Below are 23,733 nucleotides of genomic sequence, written 5' to 3'. Positions count from 1 at the left end.
AGCCTTCCGTCGACCTTACATGTTTGACAGCCACGCGGATTTGGATCGTTCAAAGGGGCGACCCCATCATTTTAGTTGGCCAAGGCCGTCCGTCTCCAATTAGGGGGTCATTCTCAAAGGACATACGCAAGATTAAGCACATCTTTTGTGTCCAAATGTATTAATCTTGTGTTTGTAGACTGATCAATGCTGAGTGCATCCATCGACTCGGTCGGTTGCCTATATATGTGGAGTTTCATTCTAAAGACTTTTACCTGAAAGAAGGAAGACATTCTGACCAAATTAAATCCTGTGAATGAATTTGAACATTCCATACTCGACAATATTGCAAGAGCTGACTGAATAGAAATATGTACTTCGCGACTTCCTCCTGGCTGCTTGGTAAGCTCATTCGTGTACCGCTCTTCGGTAACGATGACCAGGAGTTCGCTTGAGTGCTTACAGATATCATAGTTCTCGGTACAATTGCCGCTGCGCATCCGATACTATCAGCCGCCGTTGCCCACGACAATCATACCCTATCCATCCACAAGCGAGGAGATACCAAAGAATTCTACGGAACGATCGCTCACGAAGAAAGATACAAGGACTGTAGAAAGAGTAGGTTTCCCTTTACTTTTCCGGATATACAGGGGCGGTCAATGCTAATCTTTGTACCTCAATCATAGAAAAATGGAAGTCTGATTGGTACCTGTCTGTCCTCGCCGCATGGACAGTAGTCACCCCCGAGGGCAAGTTCAAAGAGACGATGAAGATCGAGGCCGCTGGTGACAAGGCTACTTTCGCGCTGCACGACATTCATGGCGAGTCGCAAGTGAAAACGATCGAACATTCCGCCATCTCAAAGGATGCAGATGGGCCCAAAGAAGTGTGGTGAGTTGGTATAAATTCAATGGCTAGCGAGTGCCCTTGCTGATCCTGTTATGCATGATGTAGGTGGGTAGCAGGCTCCGAAGCTGCTATAGGCCAGATCCCCGATATACCAGGTGCTACTCCAGAAAAGCTGAAAGAGGGCGATCCCAGTTATGCGATCTGGGCACTCACGGGCCAACAGCCTTACGAAGGCGAGGCTTCAGACCAGGATGCTCTGCGTGAGGTCCTCTCAGCTTCATCTAGTAGCTTTTCGTCTTATTGGATCTCATGCTGATATGTACCATAGTCGAGGAGATCAAGGCTGTGAAGGACAAAAAGGCTTTACTGGTTGTCAAGCCCAAGAAAGGTCAAGACAAGCTGAAGAAAAACCATTGGTCTGCCGTGATCACTCATGAAAGATCCACTAAGGACGATACCAAGTAAGTCCCAATGCGTTGCTGATGGGCAAAGGTCTTTTCGGCTCTTGGGCTGACATGCATTTACGTGTTTCACAGTGTCCAGTTTTGGGATCCTCAACAGGATGGACCTTTCTGGATCCCTTTCCCGGATTTCGCCGCCATGATCGAGACGATCTCGAAGATCGAGGAAGAGCTAGTTGCACCTCCCTAAACGACTGGGTGATTCTTTAGGACGGCGGCTACAAGAGAACGGAACGAATTCGTTGATCTGCAAACGTTTACTCGTATGTCAAATATGGACAATGTAATGCCATGTTTATAAAATGTTCACCTTCCAAACTCCAAACAACATCTGGTTGATGATCTCTTGTCAATCCAGATACAATAGCACCACATGGACAGTCGAGTTTTGATTTCAGGAACCCATTCGCGAGCCTAATCAGACCATGCAATGTCGTGCAAGGTGTCCGTCAATGTATTCGTCAAGTCAGAGGTTTTTTTGCAGTACCCTAGTGATGAATGTCTGTACTTGGCCCGCCCCGAGATATGCGGAAGAATGTCTCGTAGATCACGTCATCCATTTTCGCTGATACCTGTTGTGTCAAGGAGTGCGAACCAAGCTGAGCGTTGTGATGATACACAATATGACCGCTGTCAGCTGACCAACACTCTGGGGCACGATGGGGACCTTGGGCCTCCCCTTGCCAAGCGCCAGTTCATTGCAAGGCGGAAATCAGTGCGGCGGTTTTTATAGGATTCTCATTTCCCCGTGTTTGACAAAAACAACGTTTTCAAAGCCCGGCGGAAACGGCACGACTGAAGAGGCGTAAATCACATGTGATCGAAAAATGACGTCGCGCTATCATCTTTTGGCATGAAACGTTCCTATCTCCTCCGGCATTCCTTTGCCAGATTCGCCAGAGCCCCACATGGGCACCAGAAGCGCGCGATCATATTCTGCTTTCCAATAGAAGCTGACTAAAACTCATGCTTGTCCCCAGACGAGGACTTTCTGCCCCCGTCGGCGGCACCTTCGCCTGTACCTTTTTTTAACGCTAGTTGCAAAGATCGGTATAATCTTCTTCCTCCTGGGCGTACTCTATGATTTTAGTGTCTATTTTTATCACTAAACCACATCTGATAACCTCAATGTTCTTCCGATCACATGAAGCACCTCATGGGTCTTTTGCATTTGCGATTGATCGAATAGGGCCGACTGCAAATATCCTCCGGATCGCTCTCACACAGTAACCGAAGAGCTTTTGGGGGTATATCATGAGTAACCTGATATAAAGACACAGAGACCCATGGGGCCATCCTCACCTCCCCTTTCCCTCCAGACTCATCACCAACAGCTCAAATCTCACTATGAACAACGAGATCCAGTACGAGACCAAACCCGCTCAAGGGGCTGAGGCCAACGAGAAGGGGCAGATCGAGCATGTCAACGATGTGGACGTTGTGAAGGCTGATGCCAACTTCAAGGCTGATGCGATGCAGGCTGAGAAGATGGAACATCAGATGACTGTTATGGAAGCGGTCAGAGCGTACCCTATGGCATGTTTCTGGGCGTTCATCATGTCTTTCACCATTGTAAGTCGTCCTACCCATTTCGTTTCACTTCCATGTTCATCTCGATTGGACCTGTGGACTGACCCTTCAATCACAGATTATGGAATCGTACGACGTCTTCCTCATCGGTAACTTCATCGCCCTTCCAGCATTTGCCAACAAATTTGGTGTCCTCAACGAAGCTACCGGCAAATTCGTCATCGTTCCCAGATGGCAATCCGCTCTGCAAATGGCTGGGCAACTCGGTGCGCTCATCGGTGTGTTCTTAGCTGGACCATTGACTTCAAGAATCGGGTACAGATGGGCAACACTGGTCGGCCTGATGGCTATGAACGCTACTATCTTCATCATGTTCTTCGCCAATTCACTCCCCATCTTCTTCGTGGCGCAACTTCTCGAAGGTCTACCATGGGGTATCTTCATCGCCAACGCTCCTGCATACTGCAGTGAGATCGTTCCAATGAGACTTCGAGCTCCTGCTACTCAGGTCTTGCAGATGTTCTGGGCTATCGGAAGTATTATCGTCGGCGCCGTCACGTACCATTATAACACCAGGCTTGACACGAGTGCCTACAAGTGAGTAATGTAGCATTTCTGGCTTACCTGGATTAGCCTTGCTGATCATGTTTGTAATTTTAGAATCCCAACTGCTCTACAATGGATGTTCCCCACTCCGCTCGCCATCCTCATGTTCTTCGCTCCTGAATCGCCCTGGTGGCTAGTCCGAAAAGGTCGTCTCGAAGAGGCTGCTCGTTCGGTCGAGCGTCTCGGTAAGAAAGCTAAGCTCAATGCTGGGGAGACCGTAGCGATGATGCGACGAGTCATCGATCACGAGAGTGAAGAGTCCCCCAATTATATCGAATTGTTCAAGGGAACAGACTTGAGACGAACTGCGATCGTGTGTGGTATCTACGCTGCTCAGAACCTCGCTGGTAATCTTATCGCCAACCAGGCTGTATACTTCTTCGAACGTGAGTCTCACCCCTTCCCATTTAATGGTCGAACTCGCGGCTGACAGAGCGCAATAGAGGCTGGAATGTCCACCGATACCGCTTTCGCTCTCGGTCTGATCACCTCAGCTCTGCAAATGATCTTCGTCATGCTCTCGTGGATCCTTACTACATACTTTGGCCGACGACCCATCTACATCTACGGAACGCTTTTCAACGTCGTCATGCTTTTCGCACTGGGTATTGCGGCATCCGTTGGAACATCAAAAGCAGCTTCTCAAGCTCAAGCTTCCTTCGGCCTGATTGTCTCTGTCATCTTCACCTTCGCCGCTGCTCCTGTATCTTGGGCTGTTATCGGTGAAACCTCGTCGATCCGTCTCAGACCTCTTACAACCGGTATCGGTCGAGCCACCTACTATATCATTGAGATCCCCTGTATCTTCTGTGAGTAATTCCCGGCCCTAGGTTACTTCTTGGACGAAAAGCTGATCTTCCATCATGTAATAGTGGCATCTTACATGCTCAACCCTACGGGAGGTAATCGTGAGTACCCCTTGACAAATCACTGTCACTCGTCATCGTTGTGCTGACAGTCAAATGAACTTATATAGTCGGTGGAAAATGCGGTTACGTATGGGGAGGAACCGCTCTCGCATGTCTGATCACTGCCTACTTCTGTCTCCCTGAGATGAAGGGTCGATCTTACCGAGAAATCGATATCTTGTTCAGACGTCGTGTATCTGCTCGAAAGTTCGCTAGTACCGAGATCAGACCCGAAGAGGATGAGTAGCGTTGGACATCGATATACCCTGTCCTGGGCGATGTGGGCCAGGACAGGACGAATAGGTAATTGAAACAACAGTTGTCGGACAGCAGTAGGTGTAAAATAAACAGTTGCGTCTGCAGTCCGAAGTGAAGCATATGGAACATGCATGAACTAGCTCAAACTATCAGAATCGTACCGATTCTACCTTCTCAACTTATGGCAGGAATCCAGCAAGGTAAGATGGTTCCTCCTCCGGATCCCACTTTAGCCCTAAGGAATCACAAATCTCTTCGGTTCCTGGCTCTTCTCCCGCTTGGGGCTGGAAATCTTTTGAGCGCAGTTAGTGAATTTATTGACGGCCGAGCTTCCGAGCGTTTCTGCTGCTGGGAGAGGCTTGAATGCTTCTGTAAGGTCGTTCAGAAGGTAAAACGCGGTACCGGTCCATCTTCGATCGCCCGTGAGCAACGTAACGGCATCAGAATCGAATCCACCATGATCCCCTGAGGGTTTGAACCATAATACAGTTCGAGGGGTGTACGAGGGGGCGGACGGCTCTCCCTCACCTACATGTAGGATCGTCACGGTGGACTCCTCATGTTTCGGTCCATCAAGATCAGCGGAAGTTGAAGTCGGATGAAAGCTCTTCATGCCTTGCAAGGCTCGTTCAGACAAGCCAGAAAAGGCAGGGCTGACTCCTTCCAGCGCTTCTATCATGTTACGCTCAAATCTTGAAGGTGTGTATGCTGTATTAGACCCCCCAACTGCCTTCATATGGTCATCTCCAGCGAGGGGAACCTCTAAATCTGATTTGTGAAAAGGAAGATATACCTCGTTTCTTGCCATAGACCGGCCGCTGAGTCCTGCGTCCCTTTCCCCGTCCGAATCCACTGTTCTGCTCTGTGGTGATTTGAACTTTACCCAGCGAGCCAAAGGTGAGACCATCGGCTGTGCAGCCTTCTCGGGAAGAAATCTACGATGCGTGAACAGATAAATGATATGTCTGGTTTGTCTACGTCACAAATCAACTTAAACTTACCGCTACGGTATCAATGCCATCTGGAGGGGAAGATACCTGAGGCCCACAAAGCGATTTCGGAGAGTTGTTGAAACTCATAGTCAATATGTGGTTTAGTGGCGAATTGGTGTGAGTTTCAGAGTTGATGACCAAGGAGAACAATCATAGGCCGACCTATATATAGACTCTCTGGAGTCTTCTGACCGAGGTGGCCTTCTGTTCATCAGAGGACAACCCGAGATACATCTTTTCAGACGGCAGACCTCAGGTGGGCCATAGGACTATTAGGTCTGTTCGATGTTGAAACTCAGTGATGGGATAATAAAAGGTAAGAAAGCCTAGACTCTGTACCATTGCAGCGAGATATTGGCCTTCCATGAAAGCGGTGAAATGTAGACTACCCGATGCACTCGAAGAGTGACGGGCCATCGTTCTGAGCTATCCATTCATTCCTTCAAATATGACATTTCAGCTGCAACACTTGCAGATACCGTCTGCCACATGGACAAAAGACTGCCTGCCCCCTCCAGCACGATCTATGAGACTTCGAAACAAGAGCCTAAGCAAAGTGGCTCAAATGACGGGGGACGACTCATGCGGTGTATGACCCAGAATGCACTTGAGTGATTATGAAGGCTGGGGAACAAATTGTGCATCTCACTGCTTGAAAAGCACGGCTGCCACTATAAGCATGATATCGACAGTTTCATTCACTCGGATTACAGATACAGTAGCGAGGCTTCTCGCCCGGCCTCAACTCTATCAAATCATCCAAGAACTCTTCATTCCCTGCTTCTTCTCCAAGCTGCGCCTGATGATTCTCCCGAGGATATACATACAAAGCTGAGCAATCGAAACCAAGCGCTCATAGGGATTGAACCTCTCGGATGCTTTCATCGTATACATGGTGTCGTTTTTGAGGCTCTTAAGTATTTCCCGGATCCGTTCCGGATTTGGGGGTTCCGGAATTACGAGAAGTGACGAGCCTGAATTTGCTCAAGGAGCCGAAGGTCAAACCATCTTTAGTAGGGCTTTCTCGAAAGAATCTAGTCAACACTATTGGCGATTGACCTCTGCCGCGGCGAGGTCCAAATCTAGCCAGCCACAGATATTTGAGGGTCTTGCAAATCCGTTCAACGAAATGGACTCACGTCTATAGCTGTGGGTCGGCTGCCCTCTGTGGATTATGTAGCTCTGTAGGAGAACATTCTGTGTTGAAGTGTCAAATAACCAGTAGAAGGTTAGAATCACGTCAAGATGGTCCAATAGAGGATTATGTGAGACAGCAGCCGTATATATACGCTGTGTCATGGGCCTTCTGACCAACGTAAAAAGGTGTGTTTCAAGGCTGGTCACGGAGATTGATCCTATGTGAGCTTTGTGAAATTGGATCTCAGCGTGATTAAGCGAGAAAGTGACTCTGTGACATCTCCTACCTTTGTCAGAAGAACCTGATCACCGCTTTGAAGTGCCCTCTCTGAAGCAGTGACACGGCGAGCAGAGCTACGACTGCATATTTGCTTTGCCACCTTGACCTTACTCTGGAATTTGCCACAGTAATCTCTCTCATTCAGGAGATCCGAGTGGAGGTTGTCCGTGCACCTGATTACACATACACATACACAGAAACATACACATAATATCTCCTTTCATCTCCTCATCATAGATCATCATCGCTCACCAATGTGATGAGACCATCGTCATCTCACCTTCACTCATGCGTCAATAGGCAATAGCTGGTCGGGCCACCCAGTATAGCGAACACCGACCATGTCCCACGAAGTGATATACGACTACGTCGAACCCATCGACCCTAACCTCACATGCGCGATATGTCAATCAGCATTGGTCGATCCAGTAACTACCACCTCGTGCAAGCATACTTTCTGTAGGGACTGCATCACACGAGCGATAGGTGTCAATCCGCAATGCCCGATAGATAGGTCTGCGTTGAATATCGGTAGTTTGAGGGATACTGAGCAGCTTGTGAAGCTTGTGAGTTGGGCTATCTCTCCCCCTCTTAGACATTTCCGTATCATGTAGTATAGTCATATGGTTCACTTGGACAGCAAGATTAATAATTCAGGCGACTGGTCAAGCTGACCATGTGATGATGCGATAGATGCTAGATGAGCTCAAAGTGAGATGCGCAGCTGAAGAATGCGGTATGGTAATGCAACGAGGATTACTCTTAGCCCATCTGAGAAGTTGTCCGAAAGCTGTGGTAACATGTCAAGATGGTGATTGCGGATTATCAGTGAGCTATACCATTTCCTCCAATTCCTGATAGTCCCTGGCTCGTATCTGATCTTCATCTAATTCGGATAGATGGCACGTCATCGATTACCTCATCATAGAGCGTACGAGTGTTTCCAGAGGAGAATGGAATGTAAGAGGTGTGGGACTATGGTGGTATTCAAAGATAGAGCGGTGAGTTATGCATTCTCCCTATTCTTCTCTTCAATCACGACGAGTAGCGCAGAGAGAAGAAGTTGACACTTTTCAATCCACCTCAAGGCTCAGATCAAGCCTGATTGTTGTGAAGAGATATCCTCGACGTGTATTCTATGTGGTGAAATTCGTACGTGCTGATAGATCCCACTCATCATCCGCCTCAGTCTGTCGAAGAAATCATTCCTGACGCTATATTACCGCAGTCGGGTCGAACAAGAACACTCATCAATGGACATGTCCCCAAGTAAGGGTATCATGTCCACACACACCCCGAGGCTGTCCAGGTATCATCCCTCGAAGCGACCTGCAAACCCACCTGAACGCCTGTCCCTTCGAAGCACTATCAACATTCTTCGAGCAGAACGACGCGAGGTTTCGATTGTTGGAACAGAAGAACGAGACATTACAAGCTGAGGTGGACCTGTTGAAAGCTGAGTTGAGCAGTACGAGAAGAAACGATACCAGACAGCCTGGACTGGGATATCAGGGATTATGGGGGATACGAGGAAATGCTGGACTCAATCATTCAACCTCACAACCTAATTTCAGCATCACCACCGATCCACCAACACTTAGTATACCACAAGATTCAGATGTAACCATGACGACAAATCAGAATTCACCTTCAACGCCTTTAGCCCAGACTCGTGGTCTACAGCCTCTTTCCCCGAATAATACAGATACTACTCCGAGACTTAGCATACCGGTTCCTCAATTGCAGTCTGGCTATTCACCTATCTCCTCATCACCTCAGTATTCCGATTCAACATACCAAGGTATAACAGCCCGAGCAGCGGCGGATCTAGCGCATCATAGATCCATGGTAGCTCCCTCTTTTGGGTCACACCAGTCATACGCTGATTGGGCTTTCAATCGCCTATCGTCAAATAACATGCCAAGTGTGGAGGATGCCATCCACGCGTTGAGGGCTAGTGTGCTGCAATTGGCTGGGGGGATGGATACGATGGAAAGAAGGAATGAAGTGTGGGTTGAGTTTTCTAGCTCCCCGCTCAGAATGTACTCCCTTGATCTATGCTGATGTACCGGGATGGTCAAAAATAGACGAACGATGACGGAAAGTCTAAGGGTGTTGGAAGAAGTAGGTAGCCTGAGAGCTATAGTCACGACTATGCGAATGCGTGAGTGGTTTTGCCAATCTAACATACTATATCTCATGTACTGACTTATATGACAGAGGTTATGATGGCCCAACCCACCCGTACCCCTTCCCTATCCCAACAACCAGGTACACTCTTCGCCTCTCCACATGGTCAGTCCAACTCGCCAATGGGAATACCTATCAACCAGATCATCCAATCCCAAACCCAACATCATCCAAACCCAAACACGCAAACTTCAGAAGACCATTCCGGCGAACCCGTATCAGAAGATACGTACCTCGATCCCGACCGACCCCATTCCATCCGAGAATCCCACGCATTCTCAATGTCAAGTAATAATCTTGATGCGGGAAGTTCGACCTCAAGTCTGATAACTGCTTATAACGCTACTAGCCGGCACGGTGGGGGGAGGACAATAGGGAGTGGAGCGGGGTTGACTGGGAGGACGGTCGCTATTCCGCCGCCTTCTGCGTATAGTGGAGAAGGAAGTGAGGGGAGTGGGGTGAGTGCGGGTGGAAGAGGAAGTAGTGAGTTGTGCGGTCTGTTCGATTGAGTTTATGTAGTGCGTCACATCGCTGATGGGGTTGGTGAGATAGGACTGAGCAGAGCGAATCCTATGAATCTGATTAGGAAACAACCTTCAAGGTTGAACAATAGACCTAGATTATGAGTATGATTATGAGTATGACATCAGAAGCTGGTCTTCCGTATTGTGAACAATGAAAAACGAAAAACGACAAGACTTCATGCCCCATAATGCCCTTTTTTCCCTTGAACTTTGTACTTCTAACATTGTATATACATCATCAGCCTTGCATAATTGCACATACTTGTGTAAATGCGTAGAATTATCATCTACCCTAAGCCCTCAAGCTTATGACGCTCGTATTCTGAACAACTATGCCTCACAAGTATGATCATATCCCAATATGCATAGCATTATTCTCTGTTCGTACACCGGATCACTGCTTCTTCCCCTCTTTGGGTTTGAAGAAATTAGTCAATTTGGCCATATTATTCGTATTCACCTTTTTAAGTGCCTAAAATCACAGGGAAAATGAAAATTATCGGTACCTATACTTGCAACACACCTCCGTTCCATGTTATATCATAGCTTGAGATTCTGGATTAGGGGTAGGATCAACTCACTTCGACACCTTTAGAAGTAGCTGGGGCCTTTCGCTTCGTTCCCTTCTGGGCATTCTCCTTGCCCGATGCTGAGGAGGGTACTTGAGAGGCAGCTATTGAAGCGGCTGTGCGATTCTTCAGGTGGGTCGATAATGGCGTGAAGCTGATACAATTCAAATCCCAAGTCAGTCAGATCGGGCTGGGAAGCGAGGTATCAAAGGTACTTACTCATAAGACTCTGTCAATTGAGCAGATATCTCACGAGACAACCATTGACTCAGATGTTCAATAGCAGCTTGCGTTCGTGCCACTGTATTTACATTGGTCAGCCTGAACCAGATCATCCCCCTTCGTTTTGAGCGGTCCCTTCCCTAGATGGAGGCTGTAAGATGTCGGATGGTGTACTTACATCGTCGTAGTTCCTCATGCTCATCGCCTAATAGACCATCTCTACCCAGACCTCTCACGAGATGATCGAACTTCTCAAATTGCTCGGGTCGGGAGAAATGCTCGATCTTCTTCTTCAGGTGGTTGATGGCTATCTGAGTTGAGGGGCGGTAGTACACCTGTTTGGTAGAGGAGGTAGACGAGGATGATGAGGTTGGGATGGTGGGTATGACTATAATACCAACAGGAACTTAGCATTTCTCCCTCTGAGCAGGAAGACGTTCCCAAGAAACAGTGAAACGGTATAGTGGGGATTAATGGTATTCATCAATAGCCGGACTCACCCTTCTTCTCGCAACATGCTTTGAACACTCTCTTCACAACTTTCAACTTCAACATAATTTCTATATCCCTATTGTATCCTGAACCTGACGGCTGACCGGGTTTGGTCGGTTGTGTGAATGGTTCGGGAAGGGAGAAAGTCGGCAGTGAGGATGCGGTAGATATCAGGTCGGAAAGAGGTTGGAACGATTGGCCATTGGTCTACGCACGGATACCATCGTTCAGCTCGAATACCGTCTGTGAAGGAGTGATACGACGATGGGATTTCGCTTACCGTACTGCTCAACGCTGTTATTATTGGAATTACCAAGAACAGCGGATCAATAGGATAATGAATTAACATATTCCCAGCTACCCATGAAGTCTTGGTCTTTAACTTCTGTTCCCCGTAGAGAAGAAAGATTGAAAGCTGATTTACCATCAATGGTATTATCTCCTATGAGCCATGATCTCCTCTGAGACCCATTGAGCTTGATCACCTCCATTACGCTGGACTCGCCATTGGGGAGGTACAGTTGCGGTTGACCTGATAATTCGCAGAGTATTTCTGTCAGATCCAGTGGTACGGATATCAGAGGTCGACGCTCACTGACCTGTACGTGGGTGAGGTATCCTCAGGTATTTATGGGAGTTCGAGAGGTTCACATCTGTGCCGAGGGGATCGTTGTTAGCTGGGTCTGACGAGCAGAGGTGAGGAGCAGCTCACCATCTTTGATGATTGATATGTATTCCATGGTGAGTCTGGGTCTGATTTATGCTTGCTCTCGAGTCTACTTGGTTGGGGGTATACAGTAGTTAGTGATAGGATTGATAAAGAAGACCTCAATTCTTCTCTACGAGTATCTCGGTCAAAAGTCACGACGCGTCCAAAGCTCAAGCTAATGTATCAGCCACGTGGCAACATCCTTTGGTACGTGTTCCTTTATTTGGCTCCGCTCCACTCTACTACCTCCCTTCATTCTGCTTGCTTGTTTGGAATATCACAAGCAAGATCATCAGATATCAGATACAGATTCTGAGCAGAATCGTTTTACGACGTCTTCACAACTGCATTGTTATGTATCTATACTGAAAATCACCCAATATCATCTTCATCATTCCTATTTATCCCACTTACTCAACCCAAGCGCCGGTAGTCTTGTGCCAATCCTATCATTATGAGCATGGACCGCCCATATCAGCTGACCGCGTCTCTCCACAATCGTGTTCAAGAGCCAGCTGACTCACCTCGATACCCTTTCCGGGTCCATACCCATCATAAGCCTTGGCGCCCTCCGGAATAGGAACGTGACTGGGGCAAGAGTCTCTTTTGATGGCTCGAATGGACTCTCCCTCGGGAAGATCAGGGAGTGGGTTGGGCTTGTCAATACATGATGCGAATGGGTATATCCACTGTAGGTATCAGCGTTAGTACCGTCAGTATCACTTTCTAGGGGACAGTTGCGAGAGGATACAAAGAGGAGTAGACGAACATCAGCCCATTGTTCATCGAAACACCATAACATCGCCGAACACTCTGTACAGAACGCTCGTTCGGAGCCATATCGTTCTTTCGGATTATCGTCCTTGTCGAATGACTTGACGGCATTGTATTTTCTACTCCGTTCCAACCAACCCCCAGGAATGTTTAGCTACTTTTATAATGTTTGATTCCAGCTACCGAACGCCGGGAGGGGGATAATTCACTTGATCTTATCTTCTCCTCTTACAAATCTGAGAGTCTTGGTATTTCCCATGATGTTCACTGAACCCATGTATCCTCCTACTTTACGGCAGATTGAACATTGACATAACTGTTCATCCAGCATACTTCATTCAGCATAGCTCTACTCTCTGTCTTGCAATACGCTTGGATGTTAGATATACTCACCATGAATGGAACAGGAGTGTTCGACTGTACATGACATTACTCGTGAGCTTTTGCCAGAACCAGGACAAGTGTGCACCAGCTGCTAGCTCACCTCGACAGTGAATTTCACTAATTTGCAATGACATGATCTATCATTCAAAGTGTGAGCTCGCTGCGGTCCGAGAGAATAGACGTGGATGTAGCTCACCCTTCAAGAAGTACTGGCATGGTGGTCTGGTGAGTAATGAACGCCTATGGATGTGGTGTTGCCTTGATAAGAGTCTTGACAGCAACTGATGATTTTGTATGCAGCACACGATGACACATGAGGTCATGGCGGTCAACCTCCACCCCCGTCGGAAGACTAGGGGATAATATGCCACATCAAGCTAGCGGACATTGAATGATACGTATACTCCCGGTTCCGGTCATCGCCGCATGAGTTGGTCCGGTGGCAAATGGTATAAACCCGGGACGAGTAGGATCAAAGATATTTCAAGAGAAGAGATCAAAAGATCAAAAGATAGGAGCTCCTCTTGACCACTTGTCTAAGTATATAACCAGAAGCATCACCTGTCATTCATCCATCTTTCTTCTCTTGATTGTGCATACACAGTATTCCGAACACAGAAGGAAGCTCAGCGATTATGGCATTCTCAGGAGCATTGGTGAGTTCATTCCTGATATAGCTTGTACGACCCCTGCTTATTCAGCTAACAGTTATGGTATAGACCATCACAGATCTGGACGATTTCCTTACCCCTTCACAGGCATGTATCATCCCAGTAAGGAACAAACCCACTACCACAGCAGAGGAGGGATCTGTAAGTGATTCAGCTTCGCAGCGCAAAATCTTCACCGAGCCTGAGACGAAGCTGACAAAGCCATTTCATGATGTAGACTGAAATTCAGATAGACTCCAATAACAATTACTACGAGGTATCCACCTACCCCACGGACAACATCAATGGTGGACCGGGACCATCAACCTTGAGCGGGAAGAAAGCGTTGGAGAAAGCTGAGATCAATTTGAACGATTGCTTAGCATGCAGGTGAGATATCTCTACCTTTTCTATCTCCAATGGTAGCATGAGCTTAAATGCTGAATGCTAAAACAGCGGATGCATCACATCAACCGAATCCATGCTCATCACCCTTCAATCTCAAAATGAAGTCCTCGAATTCATCTCATCTAATCCCACCATCCTTGACGAGAACGCACCATGTCATAAACCCCGCTTACCCATCTTATCGATCTCTCCTCAAACGCTCGCTTCTCTCTCTGCTGCCTACTCTTCCGCTCAATCAAGACCCACCATTCCGCTGTTAGTCTTACTCCGACGAATCCGAGCATTCCTCGGGCAACCGAGTAAGGGAGGATGGAAAGTCTGGGACACGACTTTTGCCAGACACATGAGTTTGAAGGAGACCGTAACGGAATATCACGAAAGAAAAGACAAGAAGGATAAAGGCAAATCTGCCGAATTACCTATGTTGGCCAGTGCTTGTCCTGGTTGGGTATGTTATGCTGAGAAAGCTCAGGGTGATCTGTTGCATCTGTTGAGTAATGCCAGGAGTAGTCAGGGGATTGTCGGTGCTTTGGCGAAGGATTGGTACGGGCATAAGACGAATCACAAGTGAGTTATTCTACTCTCCATATGGAAAACAATCTGGGAGTTCAAGGCGGGTAGCTGACTTGCGGTACGATGATAGACCTAATGAGATATACCACGTCACCGCTATGCCATGCTACGACAAGAAGCTCGAAGCTTCCCGATCGGACTTCTACTCCTCCCTCTATTCCACCAGAGACGTGGATTGCGTTCTCACCACTGGTGAATTGGACTTACTCTTACAAGAGCTCGGATTCGACCCGTACCTACCTGTCCCCGACGAAGAAATACCCTCTTTCTCACAAACAGAAGAATCACCATTCCCCGAACTACTGACCCATGAGGGATCTTCATCTGGATCGTATCTCGCAACTATCATACGTGATATTCAATCTTCTCACCCTAACCCTACACGAATCAGTACGAGGGAGATACGTGGATCGACCGATAACGTCGAGTATCTAATTCATGATTTAGTAAGCGGAGAGGTAATATTCAAAGGAGCAAAGGTATATGGTTTCAGGAATTTACAGAATCTAGTCAGGAAAGTCAGCAAAGAGACTGGTCTAGGGAAAAGTGGTAGATCAGGTGCTGGAGCTGGGAAATTGAGCTTGGCTGTTGCTGCTAGACGGAGGAAGGCCAAGGCCAGCACCACGACCTCAGGCACTTCTACGCCAGGTGAGAGCGATGTGGACAGTATATCGTCGTTGTCCCTTTCGAATGGCGATGATAAGAAATTGGACTTTGTGGAGGTCATGGCGTGCCCTGGGGGATGTGTGAATGGTGGTGGTCAGATGAAACCTGTCGCTGCGTCTACTAGTGCCACTATCGCTGAAGTGAAGATGGAAGTTGACGAGGAAGGATATACCAGACCGTTACCTGATGATGGTACTGATACAGCAAGTAAAGCGAAGGACGGGTCTTTGGTCAACTCAGGTGTAGAAGAAGGAATGAGATGGTCAACTAAAGAATGGGTCGAGAAGGTCGAATCTATCTATTGGACTGGTCTACCCACCCCTCCACCCTCCCCACCGCTCGAGGCGAACGTTGCATCGTACCTACAACAAGTCAATGGTGATGGATCGGATAAAAGCCATCTTGATGGAGTGGATAGATCAAAATCTGCTGATATGCTGGTGGATCAGATTATAATGGACGTTTGTGGACAGGACTCGGATAAACGATGGGAGTTCTTGAGAACGAGGTTCATGAAGGTCGAGAGTGATATTCTTGCACAGGGGGGTGTGACGCTTGAGGCTGTCAAGTGGTAATGTGCACGTTTGTATGAATGAGTTGACAGTGCCCTTCTGAGCATATATGAATCGGTTGTATCTGCGACTACGTGGAGAGGATCTGTGCAGTCATTCATTATTGAGGGTGTGTGAAAGGTGCCATATCGAGCAGGGAAAGCGACTCCATTCACAAGGGACCCACAAGCATTCTGAAACTCTTCGGAAGTCATAGCGTGCATATCGACAGTACAAGGTTAATTTCGAAACAAATGAACAGATATCAAAAATGAAAATGTGGAAACTGATTCGATGCAAGCAAGTCCCTTCTAAAGATGAGCAATCTCGAATACGGATGATATGGCGAACTGTCAGCAAGACTGCACAGTATCTTTTCGGTCCCCGACGTCGAATTGCTGCTGCCATATCCAGAACCCTCTTAGGACAGAGATTACCTCTGTTCCATGGGCCATACTCTACCTTGGATCGAATTTCTGTGGATCATATTAACACCACATGCAATTCCCATCCCAAAGTCATGATCAGTCTTGAACTGCATCCCACCTTCTGTCCCATCGTCCACCCTCAACTTGCAATTATGCCATAAATCACCATCAGATTGCAGGTGACAGGTCCGACCTTGAATATGATCCTTGAAGAATTGCACTCTCATGATACTGCTCGGATCGTCTGATCCGTGTGTGGGCTCGACGGACAAAGCTTTGAATGTGAAGATCTCTTCACCGTCCTCCACATCTCGTGTAATGCGATCGTACTTCACGTATAGATCCTCGGCAAACTCTTTACCGACCCGTCGTTTGACAGCACGAATAGAGCCTGCCGCCTCGAACCCTTCCTCTGCGGAGGACGGTTGAGCTCGAGAGCTCAGAATAGCCCCTGCCATGGTAGGATCACACCAGATCTCTGCGTATCTCGAGTCCGCAGGGAACGGGCGGGAAGGCATAATTCGATGATACCCATCATGTCCAGGTGGCATCACTGCGAATTCCTGATCTCCCACTTCCAGAGACAGGTTCATCAAAGCGATCTCTTGCCCGCATGAAATTGGTCCGGGTCCTTTAGGAGGAACAACGTCAGATGCTCTGAACCGACTGGGATCGCTGTTGGGTCGTTTGCGTATATTCCAGATCCCGGAGAAATCGTCGATCAACCCGAGCTGTTGGCGCTCATGCCGCTCTGCTCCGCCTGGGGTCTGTTTCTCTACGGTGAAACGTTGGTCTGTCATGCAAGGGCTGGGTTCATCTTCCGGTAAGTCAGAGACCACTTTCAGTGCTTCATGCAGCTCGGGATTCGATGCCATATCATCATTCTCAGAGGTCCCGCCTCTCAGCTTAAGGTTTCCGCCTTGGAGCACAGATTGATCGCGCAACGATGCACAAGCATCACTTCCGGAACTCTGACTGTTCAGTTCGTCCTCCTTCCCCATAGCTGGACCTTGCTTGGGGATTGGTGCGCCACCATCTTGGTCTGAGATTTCATCCCAGCTAACTATATCAGGCGTACAAGATCCAGATCGCCTTGGGACCAGGTCCCAGCCCTCCGGATCACTGAATGGAAGATTAGAGTCAGAATCGTTCATTCTTCTGGAAAAGATAGCAATTTCTAAAGGCTGAAGAGGCAATGAGGGATGAGAATATGTTCTACAGGCGACCACGAGCAGCAGGCTTATATATCCTTTGCCGCGGTTTTGGAGATCTTATATTCAGACAGGTGAAACGGGTTTTACGCAGGTGTCCAGGCCCAGCCTCAACCCCTTACGAAGGCATTGCCTGCACCGCTTTGAAAGGATCGGTGCTCGTCAGACCTCGCTTACATATGACACGTTGGCTGGACTTGTCCTTTGATCTTAGTCTTCGGAAGGCAACGAGGATAGGTCTAGAACTGAGAAGACGTGCTTACGTTTCAGTAAACTCCTTTCAGATGAGGTCGTTGGACACCTCAAAAGAACAGCATCGCTGTTAAGTTGCTCTGCTCGGTCAGACGATTCAAACGGAGAATGTAGCCAAGTCAGAAGCATTAAGGATTCAAACTGCAGCAAGATAACAGTCATTAACACAAGTTCTTGCGAGCACCCGCAGTTATCGCGAACGTCTCAAGAGTGGATCAAAGGATACTGAAGTGCACTTGATTCGTATCATGACGATATCAAGTACCCAGTGGAGCCAGTGTCCATCAGAGAGCGAAGGAAGAAGCGGCTGTACTGTACTAGGAGATGCATGTCAACAGGGTGTCATCTTGTCTCATATACGATTGATGTTAAAACGATGTTAGCCGGATAAACCCCGCGGTCAAAGTCACACTTTGATTTCTGATGTCAAGTCTGTACAGCCCGAGCGAGTCTGTCAGCTTTCGGCCGCTATGTATGTAAGGTCTATCGGCGCTTTAAATGGCCCACACATGACCGTGAGTTGATCCAGCACGGTGTTCGCGTCCATTGCGGACTAGTTCGTTGTAAAACTTCCCATCAGTCCTGTATTTGACAGGCGGATAGTCATTTGTTCCTTTTCCAAGGATCTCCAGCTTGTACATATTGCCACCTTCCGAGAGGGTTGTGGTTGAACAAGTCTGACCTTCGAGTTGTTCTGTGTAGAATTTGGTCCTATCGTTATTCCCGTCCGGGCCCTCGATATCATCCACGTGGCGAGCAAAGAAAGTGATTCTACCATCTTCCTCCTGAAATCGAATAAAAGAGACATGCAAGTCCTCACCAAGTTCTTCGCCTCTAACGGTTCTCAAAGCATGGACACCACCTGTTACGCCAAAATCTTCAGCCCCCCATGGTTGAGCGGACCTCTCGATCTTGGTAGCTAATGTCTCACTGACAAAAACTCTGGAGTATCTTGCGGTTCGATCAAAGGGTTTGTCAGAAACGACTTCCTTGAACCCTTCCTCGCCGGTACAAACGGATTGTAATTCGAAAACCTTTCCCTCAACTTGTTGTGATAATTCTTCAAGTCTTTCTGGTACGTAAGAGCTCTTGCTGTTGATCGGGACCATTCGATATGATTGGAATTCATGGGAATTGTGTGCAGGATCGTCCTCTGTTAACTTTTTCAAATACCATTTCACCCGAAGTCATCGGCCAACTCTGGCGGGAGGTGAGCTGTATCTACTCCAGTTTCTGCCTGAAGAGCTTGCTCCAGATCGATAGCGGAGTCAGGCCGTGCGATCGAGCTGTTCAATACTGCGCTTGAACCAGTCGAAACAGAAGTAGGATCTGTATTATCCATGATAAGTAGTAAAGTACCTCTAGTCTCGGATAGGAGGAAGGATGGAATGAGGGAATATGTCAGGAGACTGAAAAGTTCAAAGCTCGAGGATAACGTATTTTGGAGGGTCCTTTTATAGGGCCCCCTCCTTGCTCACTATGGCGAACGATGCATGATAAGCTCATCTCGAGACTCGACTTCCTACAATGAGGCTATTTTTCCACTTCTCCCGAACAATCACCTAGCGAACTGGACGTTGTTCTGTCTTAGGAACGATGCCTTCGTGATGAAACCAAAAAGACAGAGCTGGACCTTAGTGTGGAGCCATGGCGGAACAGCTCCTTTCAATTGATCTCCAGTGCTGCATCTTGAATGGCAGATTATCATAAGCGAGATATGGAGAAGTCAATGATTCAGAGGTAATAGACTGCAAGGTAATGCGAGACCAAAGAGCAGCCTCGAGCCTGGGGGAGACCATGGTAGCGTGACAGCCTTTAGCACACTGATCATCTGCGACACGTGGGCTTGACAACCTTCTTTTCTCCATGATGTACGCATATCAACAGAGTGGCCGAGGTGCGAAGACATGCCAGGGTTGGAAGCCTAAAACGGTGAGGGGTAGCCTTCCATCAGTTCAGACTGACTACACGCTCGACTCGACTTCTACGAAGAAGCCGGGCTTGCTTCGTGAGAAGCGGTGACGTTTGACATGTACTGTATGCTGTAGTGTAGATTCAGGTCATGTCAGAGGGAGAGTGTGAAGGATCGAGGTCTTCGTCACGAGGGATCCCTGCTGACGTCAGCGAGTATACAACCAGAATTAGGCCTCGCTTACTGTACATGATTTTCTAAGCGACATCAATAAGAAGAGGACCTGCACCCGTCGAAATTGTCTTCTCATGGCGTCCAGTAGCAAAAAGGCCCTCAAAGACTGGAGCCAAGAACCTGTTGGACAGAAGGCAACCCCCCCTCCCTACCCCCGAAGAAAAAAAATAAGAAATAAAAACACAAACGAGAAGCCAAAAGAGAAAACACCTCTGTTACGTTTCTTCGAGGTTTGCCACCATCTCGTAGGGGCAGCTGAGCTTTGACAGGATTGTTATGTGAGCACAAGGATAGAACTCAATTGTCTATAGGAGTTTCTGATGATTTCAGCTGTTAACTTTGAGCGGCCCCAATATTCAATCCGCTGGATCCGGATAAAATCTGCTTATATACTAGTGCGAAATGTCATCCTATGAATCTGTGATACTGCTCACCGAAATGTGGCTGTGTTGCCTCCCAACATCACCAGGCCGACTCGCTTGCCTGTGAAAAATTGCCTTCGTGGAGCAACTTCGGTAGGCGCCAAGGTCCCTGCTCGAGGTAGGTCCTCATATGTCAAGATCCGGAAAAGCTCCGAGCGAAAGTGAGCCCCTGAAGACCTTCGGCAAAGTTCCTGTCTTACAAAGGATTCCAAAGCGGCCAGGCCTGGGAATTATGATTATAGCAGTCTTCGGCGACATGACGACTATGATGCTTGACTTTGTAAGCTCATACACGTTTCAGACGTGGGATCTTGCACCGCCATCACAAGTCCTGAAGCAACGACTTTCCTAAAGAAAAGGCCCTTGATCATTCGGTTACACCGAGAAGGGCAAACAGGGTCGTGAAAAAACTATGTCAACAGCTATTTCCAACATCGCTAGGCTCAATTATGGTGGAAATACACTACAGCATGATCTAGAATCATTGTTCTTGACTTTATATGAGCAGCTGCATGCTTCACACCCCATTTCTGAAACCCATGCATTCGATTCCCTCCCAATTGGATTACATAATACGCCGACAGCATGCAGCCGCCGCATCTCTGATTCTCTTTTTTTTGGTGTTTTCCATTGTTTTCTCGATCCGTATGTCTCTACCGCTCTCCTTCTTCTGTAATTACCACTGCTTCCTGTTATATCGCCCTCGAGAATAGTGTCCTAAGCTTCCGAGACTGCAGCGGGGATTGAACCATTCTCTTTATGGAGAGGTACCAGGCTCGCGAGTCTCTCAAGGAGGTCGTGAGGACAATCGACCGCGGTTGAGTCTCATTCTCCCTGCTTTACCAGTGTATAGCCACCCGCGGTCGGAATGATTGTACATGCAGCTCGTGATTGCGAAGTGCCATCGCAGTTCGTCCACTTGAAATCCCAATAATCGTGTTGAGGATCATGACGAGTCTCAGAGAACTCCATGTTTCCCGGATACGAAGTTTGGAAGGCAGAGGAGCGCATCATTTCGAGACGTAAGTCGTTGCTGAAAGGTTTTCAAAGTGGTTTGATATATGTGTATGATAGTGGTAAATTTGTGAAGTGATGGTGAAGAGCAAATGAAAGCAGACGTCGATAAAGTTTGGGCTGATGGATGAACTATTTATACCTTAAGTTTTGCATACTCTTCCATCTTCTCCTAGGCAACTCGCAGAGGTCCTTGATTACCGGGACATTTACCTGAATTTTACGCCGATAACATTGGTTACATCTGTTCGTGAGAATCGGACAAGGTTGGAAGTACGAAGGTCACGGATAGATGATAACGACCACTTTGAAACCCTGGAGAAACAGGGTGAAGAGTAAGACAGCTTTTTCCCACTCCAGAATATATGCAGAATAACTCATCTCAAGTATCTGAATCTGGAGATCTATGGAAGACCCAGATCAGAGTCGTTTTAGTTAGCTTTGAGGTTCATGAATGAGAAGTCATCATACGTCATGTGGTAAAACGATCTGTGCTTGAAGGTGTGGATACGTAGAATCGATGCACTTTCTTCAGCAGGCAAATCAAATTAAAAGAGCGACAATTTTTCATTCCACCTTACGACTATTGACACAAAGAGCCTTGACTTGCGGACAACAAGGATACGTTACAAGTAATAGAGGTTTTACAAGATTTTTAACAACAACGGGAGAAAGACGAGGTACAAGTACACTGAAGGAAATCAGACATTGGAAAAAAAAGTTGAAGAAATTGTTACGATATGATACCTTCGTTTTGGGTTTGGTTATCGATAAAGCAAAACTGTACCAACCCAATGACTCCGTGACGCTTGCGTGAAGCAAGAGCTTAAACTGATGGCCATCCTGAGCCACCACCAAGGTTGGTGTTACCACCTGAACCGATGTTTTGGGAGTTTCCCCCTACGATAAGTTGTCAGCAGGATGCAAGTAAAAGGAACCAAAAGATGATTCCTCACCGTTGTTTTTGTTGGTGGATCCTGCACCAGTGTTTTGCGAACCAGCACCTGCACCGGCAAGGTCACCCTTGGAGAAAGCGCCGGCGAAGTTACCGTTGTTGTCGGTTACTGCAAACAGGCGACGTTAGTCAACGGGCGAGGAGAAGGGATCACTGCGGTAGCCAAACTCACAGATATAGATGTTACCAACAGTGACCAATTTGTATCCGGGAGGAACAGTTGGGGGCTTGGAAGGGGTGGATCCACCTCGAGCGGTGAGGTCAATAACTTCGACTGGGGCGGCGATGGCTCCGAAGGAGAGGGTGAGAAGAGCAGCAGTGAAGATGGTGGTGAATCGCATGTTGGCTTTGTTTGATTGGTTTGGTTGTTATAAGTCAAGGTGAGTTGTTGATTGTTGTTGTGAATTGTGATGAGTAAAAAAATCAATTCCAACATCCGTCTGAGGAGGGGTATTTATACCTTTTTGGAGCCATGTTGGGTCATAGCTTGACAGTAGTTGAGATGAAGCACATCAGCTGGGGCCAGTGTTCGTGATCTCACAATTCGTAGGTGGTTTTCGGTTTCTGAAGTATGTCTGTCTGTGAACGCCGAGCATTTGTCACGAAGTCAAATTGGGAAGCGAATGCAACCCGAACCTGAAATTAACTGTCGTCGGCATCGAGGTCAACTGCAAGTTGTATGTCTCATCCTCAGAAGATCCTCCTGATGTCGTCTGAACCAAGGTTCATGATGTTGGACGAAAGCTAAAGATCTCTCGTTGGGATTAGCTGATTTCGTTTTTTGTGGTATCCGCTTTACAACAGAATTGTTAATCGATCAGTTTTTTCCGTTAATTTGTCCCATGAAAATCTAAGTTGTCAAATGATGCCTGGTCCCGTCGTTTTGTGGGAAATGGGAGGGTGCCAAAATTCTTTGAAGAATCTCTCTCCATGCCATGCGCTGCGGCGTAGTACATAGGCTTGATAAACACGTTTCTGAGACGATGATCGGAGCAGCTGGCTCCGTCGAATGAAGTTGCATAATCCGTTTATGTCGTTTGCGATTAGGAATTTTTAATCTTTGGAGCCGACTGGGGCCCGTGTCTAGGCCCCACAATCACCGTCAAATGAGCACATCATAGGTTAAACATGTAAGGTTGCGTTCCCAAATTCGTGGTTGAGTGGGAGGTGTGAGATGTCTCCAGGCTTGCGACTGTATAGGTAGCCAGTCAGCTAACCTACGTTGGAGGTCGGATCTAAGGCACCTTGATCATTCCACCTTCATCGGAATTTGCAGCGTCTGGTCCACGCCAAGACTGTCGCTCCTTACGAGCTGTGGAAACTCAGCGCTAGAGAATCACATGTATGTATACCCTATGAGCTCCAAGCTTCAGCTTCAGTGATGCCACATCTTTCACAACCCAGCTTGTGGTGCTAAATTGCCAATTGTCGACCCCAGTTCCACTTGCGGGTAGTGTGAAGAGATACGGAGAATATTAGTAAACGATCACATTCGGCTGTAAGGCGAATTGGGAAGCGTCGCATGCTCAAATAACCCAGGAATCCTCGATCATCCAAGGCCCAGTCAGCACCTCGGTCCGACGAGTAAGT

At 47.6% G+C, this 23,733-nt stretch overlaps 10 protein-coding genes across 10 annotated transcripts; 4 read left to right on the top strand and 6 right to left on the bottom strand.

Moving 5' to 3' along the window:
- Nucleotides 1–350: 350 nt before the first annotated feature.
- I302_108085 (uncharacterized protein) lies at nt 351–1,482 on the top strand (the record flags this gene model as incomplete). Its single annotated transcript, XM_019194142.1, has 6 exons — nt 351–381; nt 454–600; nt 669–873; nt 937–1,091; nt 1,160–1,292; nt 1,368–1,482. 6 exons carry the CDS (start codon nt 351–353, stop codon nt 1,480–1,482), a joined length of 786 nt encoding a protein of 261 aa, XP_019044265.1.
- A 1,157-nt stretch (nt 1,483–2,639) lies between these two features.
- Nucleotides 2,640–4,583, top strand: I302_108084 (uncharacterized protein; the record flags this gene model as incomplete). The annotated part of the gene is made up of 6 exons (XM_019194143.1): nt 2,640–2,864; nt 2,941–3,419; nt 3,483–3,814; nt 3,872–4,237; nt 4,301–4,336; nt 4,405–4,583. The coding sequence occupies 6 exons, from the start codon at nt 2,640–2,642 to the stop codon at nt 4,581–4,583; spliced, it is 1,617 nt and encodes a 538-aa protein (XP_019044266.1).
- Nucleotides 4,584–4,829: 246 nt separating this feature from the next.
- Nucleotides 4,830–5,273, bottom strand: I302_108083 (uncharacterized protein; the record flags this gene model as incomplete). Its single annotated transcript, XM_019194144.1, has 1 exon — nt 4,830–5,273. The coding sequence occupies one exon, from the start codon at nt 5,271–5,273 to the stop codon at nt 4,830–4,832; it is 444 nt and encodes a 147-aa protein (XP_019044267.1).
- A 2,071-nt stretch (nt 5,274–7,344) lies between these two features.
- Nucleotides 7,345–9,819, top strand: I302_108082 (uncharacterized protein; the record flags this gene model as incomplete). Its single annotated transcript, XM_019194145.2, has 8 exons — nt 7,345–7,569; nt 7,697–7,831; nt 7,903–8,004; nt 8,092–8,155; nt 8,232–9,012; nt 9,091–9,167; nt 9,224–9,676; nt 9,746–9,819. 8 exons carry the CDS (start codon nt 7,345–7,347, stop codon nt 9,817–9,819), a joined length of 1,911 nt encoding a protein of 636 aa, XP_019044268.2.
- A 292-nt stretch (nt 9,820–10,111) lies between these two features.
- Nucleotides 10,112–11,740, bottom strand: I302_108081 (uncharacterized protein; the record flags this gene model as incomplete). Its single annotated transcript, XM_019194146.1, has 9 exons — nt 10,112–10,189; nt 10,299–10,440; nt 10,506–10,587; nt 10,687–10,896; nt 11,009–11,207; nt 11,281–11,357; nt 11,425–11,532; nt 11,600–11,653; nt 11,713–11,740. The coding sequence occupies 9 exons, from the start codon at nt 11,738–11,740 to the stop codon at nt 10,112–10,114; spliced, it is 978 nt and encodes a 325-aa protein (XP_019044269.1).
- A 379-nt stretch (nt 11,741–12,119) lies between these two features.
- Nucleotides 12,120–13,083, bottom strand: I302_108080 (uncharacterized protein; the record flags this gene model as incomplete). The annotated part of the gene is made up of 7 exons (XM_019194147.1): nt 12,120–12,155; nt 12,234–12,398; nt 12,479–12,602; nt 12,693–12,799; nt 12,877–12,900; nt 12,968–13,004; nt 13,064–13,083. 7 exons carry the CDS (start codon nt 13,081–13,083, stop codon nt 12,120–12,122), a joined length of 513 nt encoding a protein of 170 aa, XP_019044270.1.
- A 419-nt stretch (nt 13,084–13,502) lies between these two features.
- Nucleotides 13,503–15,739, top strand: I302_108079 (cytosolic Fe-S cluster assembly factor NAR1; the record flags this gene model as incomplete). Its single annotated transcript, XM_019194148.1, has 5 exons — nt 13,503–13,523; nt 13,587–13,679; nt 13,756–13,907; nt 13,974–14,492; nt 14,569–15,739. The coding sequence occupies 5 exons, from the start codon at nt 13,503–13,505 to the stop codon at nt 15,737–15,739; spliced, it is 1,956 nt and encodes a 651-aa protein (XP_019044271.1).
- Nucleotides 15,740–16,148: 409 nt separating this feature from the next.
- On the bottom strand, nt 16,149–17,297 carry I302_108078 (uncharacterized protein; the record flags this gene model as incomplete). Its single annotated transcript, XM_019194149.1, has 1 exon — nt 16,149–17,297. One exon carries the CDS (start codon nt 17,295–17,297, stop codon nt 16,149–16,151), a length of 1,149 nt encoding a protein of 382 aa, XP_019044272.1.
- Nucleotides 17,298–18,100: 803 nt separating this feature from the next.
- Nucleotides 18,101–18,948, bottom strand: I302_108077 (uncharacterized protein; the record flags this gene model as incomplete). The annotated part of the gene is made up of 2 exons (XM_019194150.1): nt 18,101–18,698; nt 18,788–18,948. The coding sequence occupies 2 exons, from the start codon at nt 18,946–18,948 to the stop codon at nt 18,101–18,103; spliced, it is 759 nt and encodes a 252-aa protein (XP_019044273.1).
- A 3,066-nt stretch (nt 18,949–22,014) lies between these two features.
- On the bottom strand, nt 22,015–22,484 carry I302_108076 (uncharacterized protein; the record flags this gene model as incomplete). The annotated part of the gene is made up of 3 exons (XM_019194151.1): nt 22,015–22,088; nt 22,145–22,252; nt 22,316–22,484. The coding sequence occupies 3 exons, from the start codon at nt 22,482–22,484 to the stop codon at nt 22,015–22,017; spliced, it is 351 nt and encodes a 116-aa protein (XP_019044274.1).
- Nucleotides 22,485–23,733: the final 1,249 nt, after the last annotated feature.

The sequence above is a fragment of the Kwoniella bestiolae genome, chromosome 7 (genome assembly GCF_000512585.2).
Source record: "Kwoniella bestiolae CBS 10118 chromosome 7, complete sequence".
In the NCBI taxonomy this organism is placed as follows: Eukaryota; Fungi; Basidiomycota; class Tremellomycetes; order Tremellales; family Cryptococcaceae; genus Kwoniella; species Kwoniella bestiolae.
Note: the sequence above shows the minus strand (reverse complement) of the source record. Positions and strands in the feature narration are given on the sequence as shown.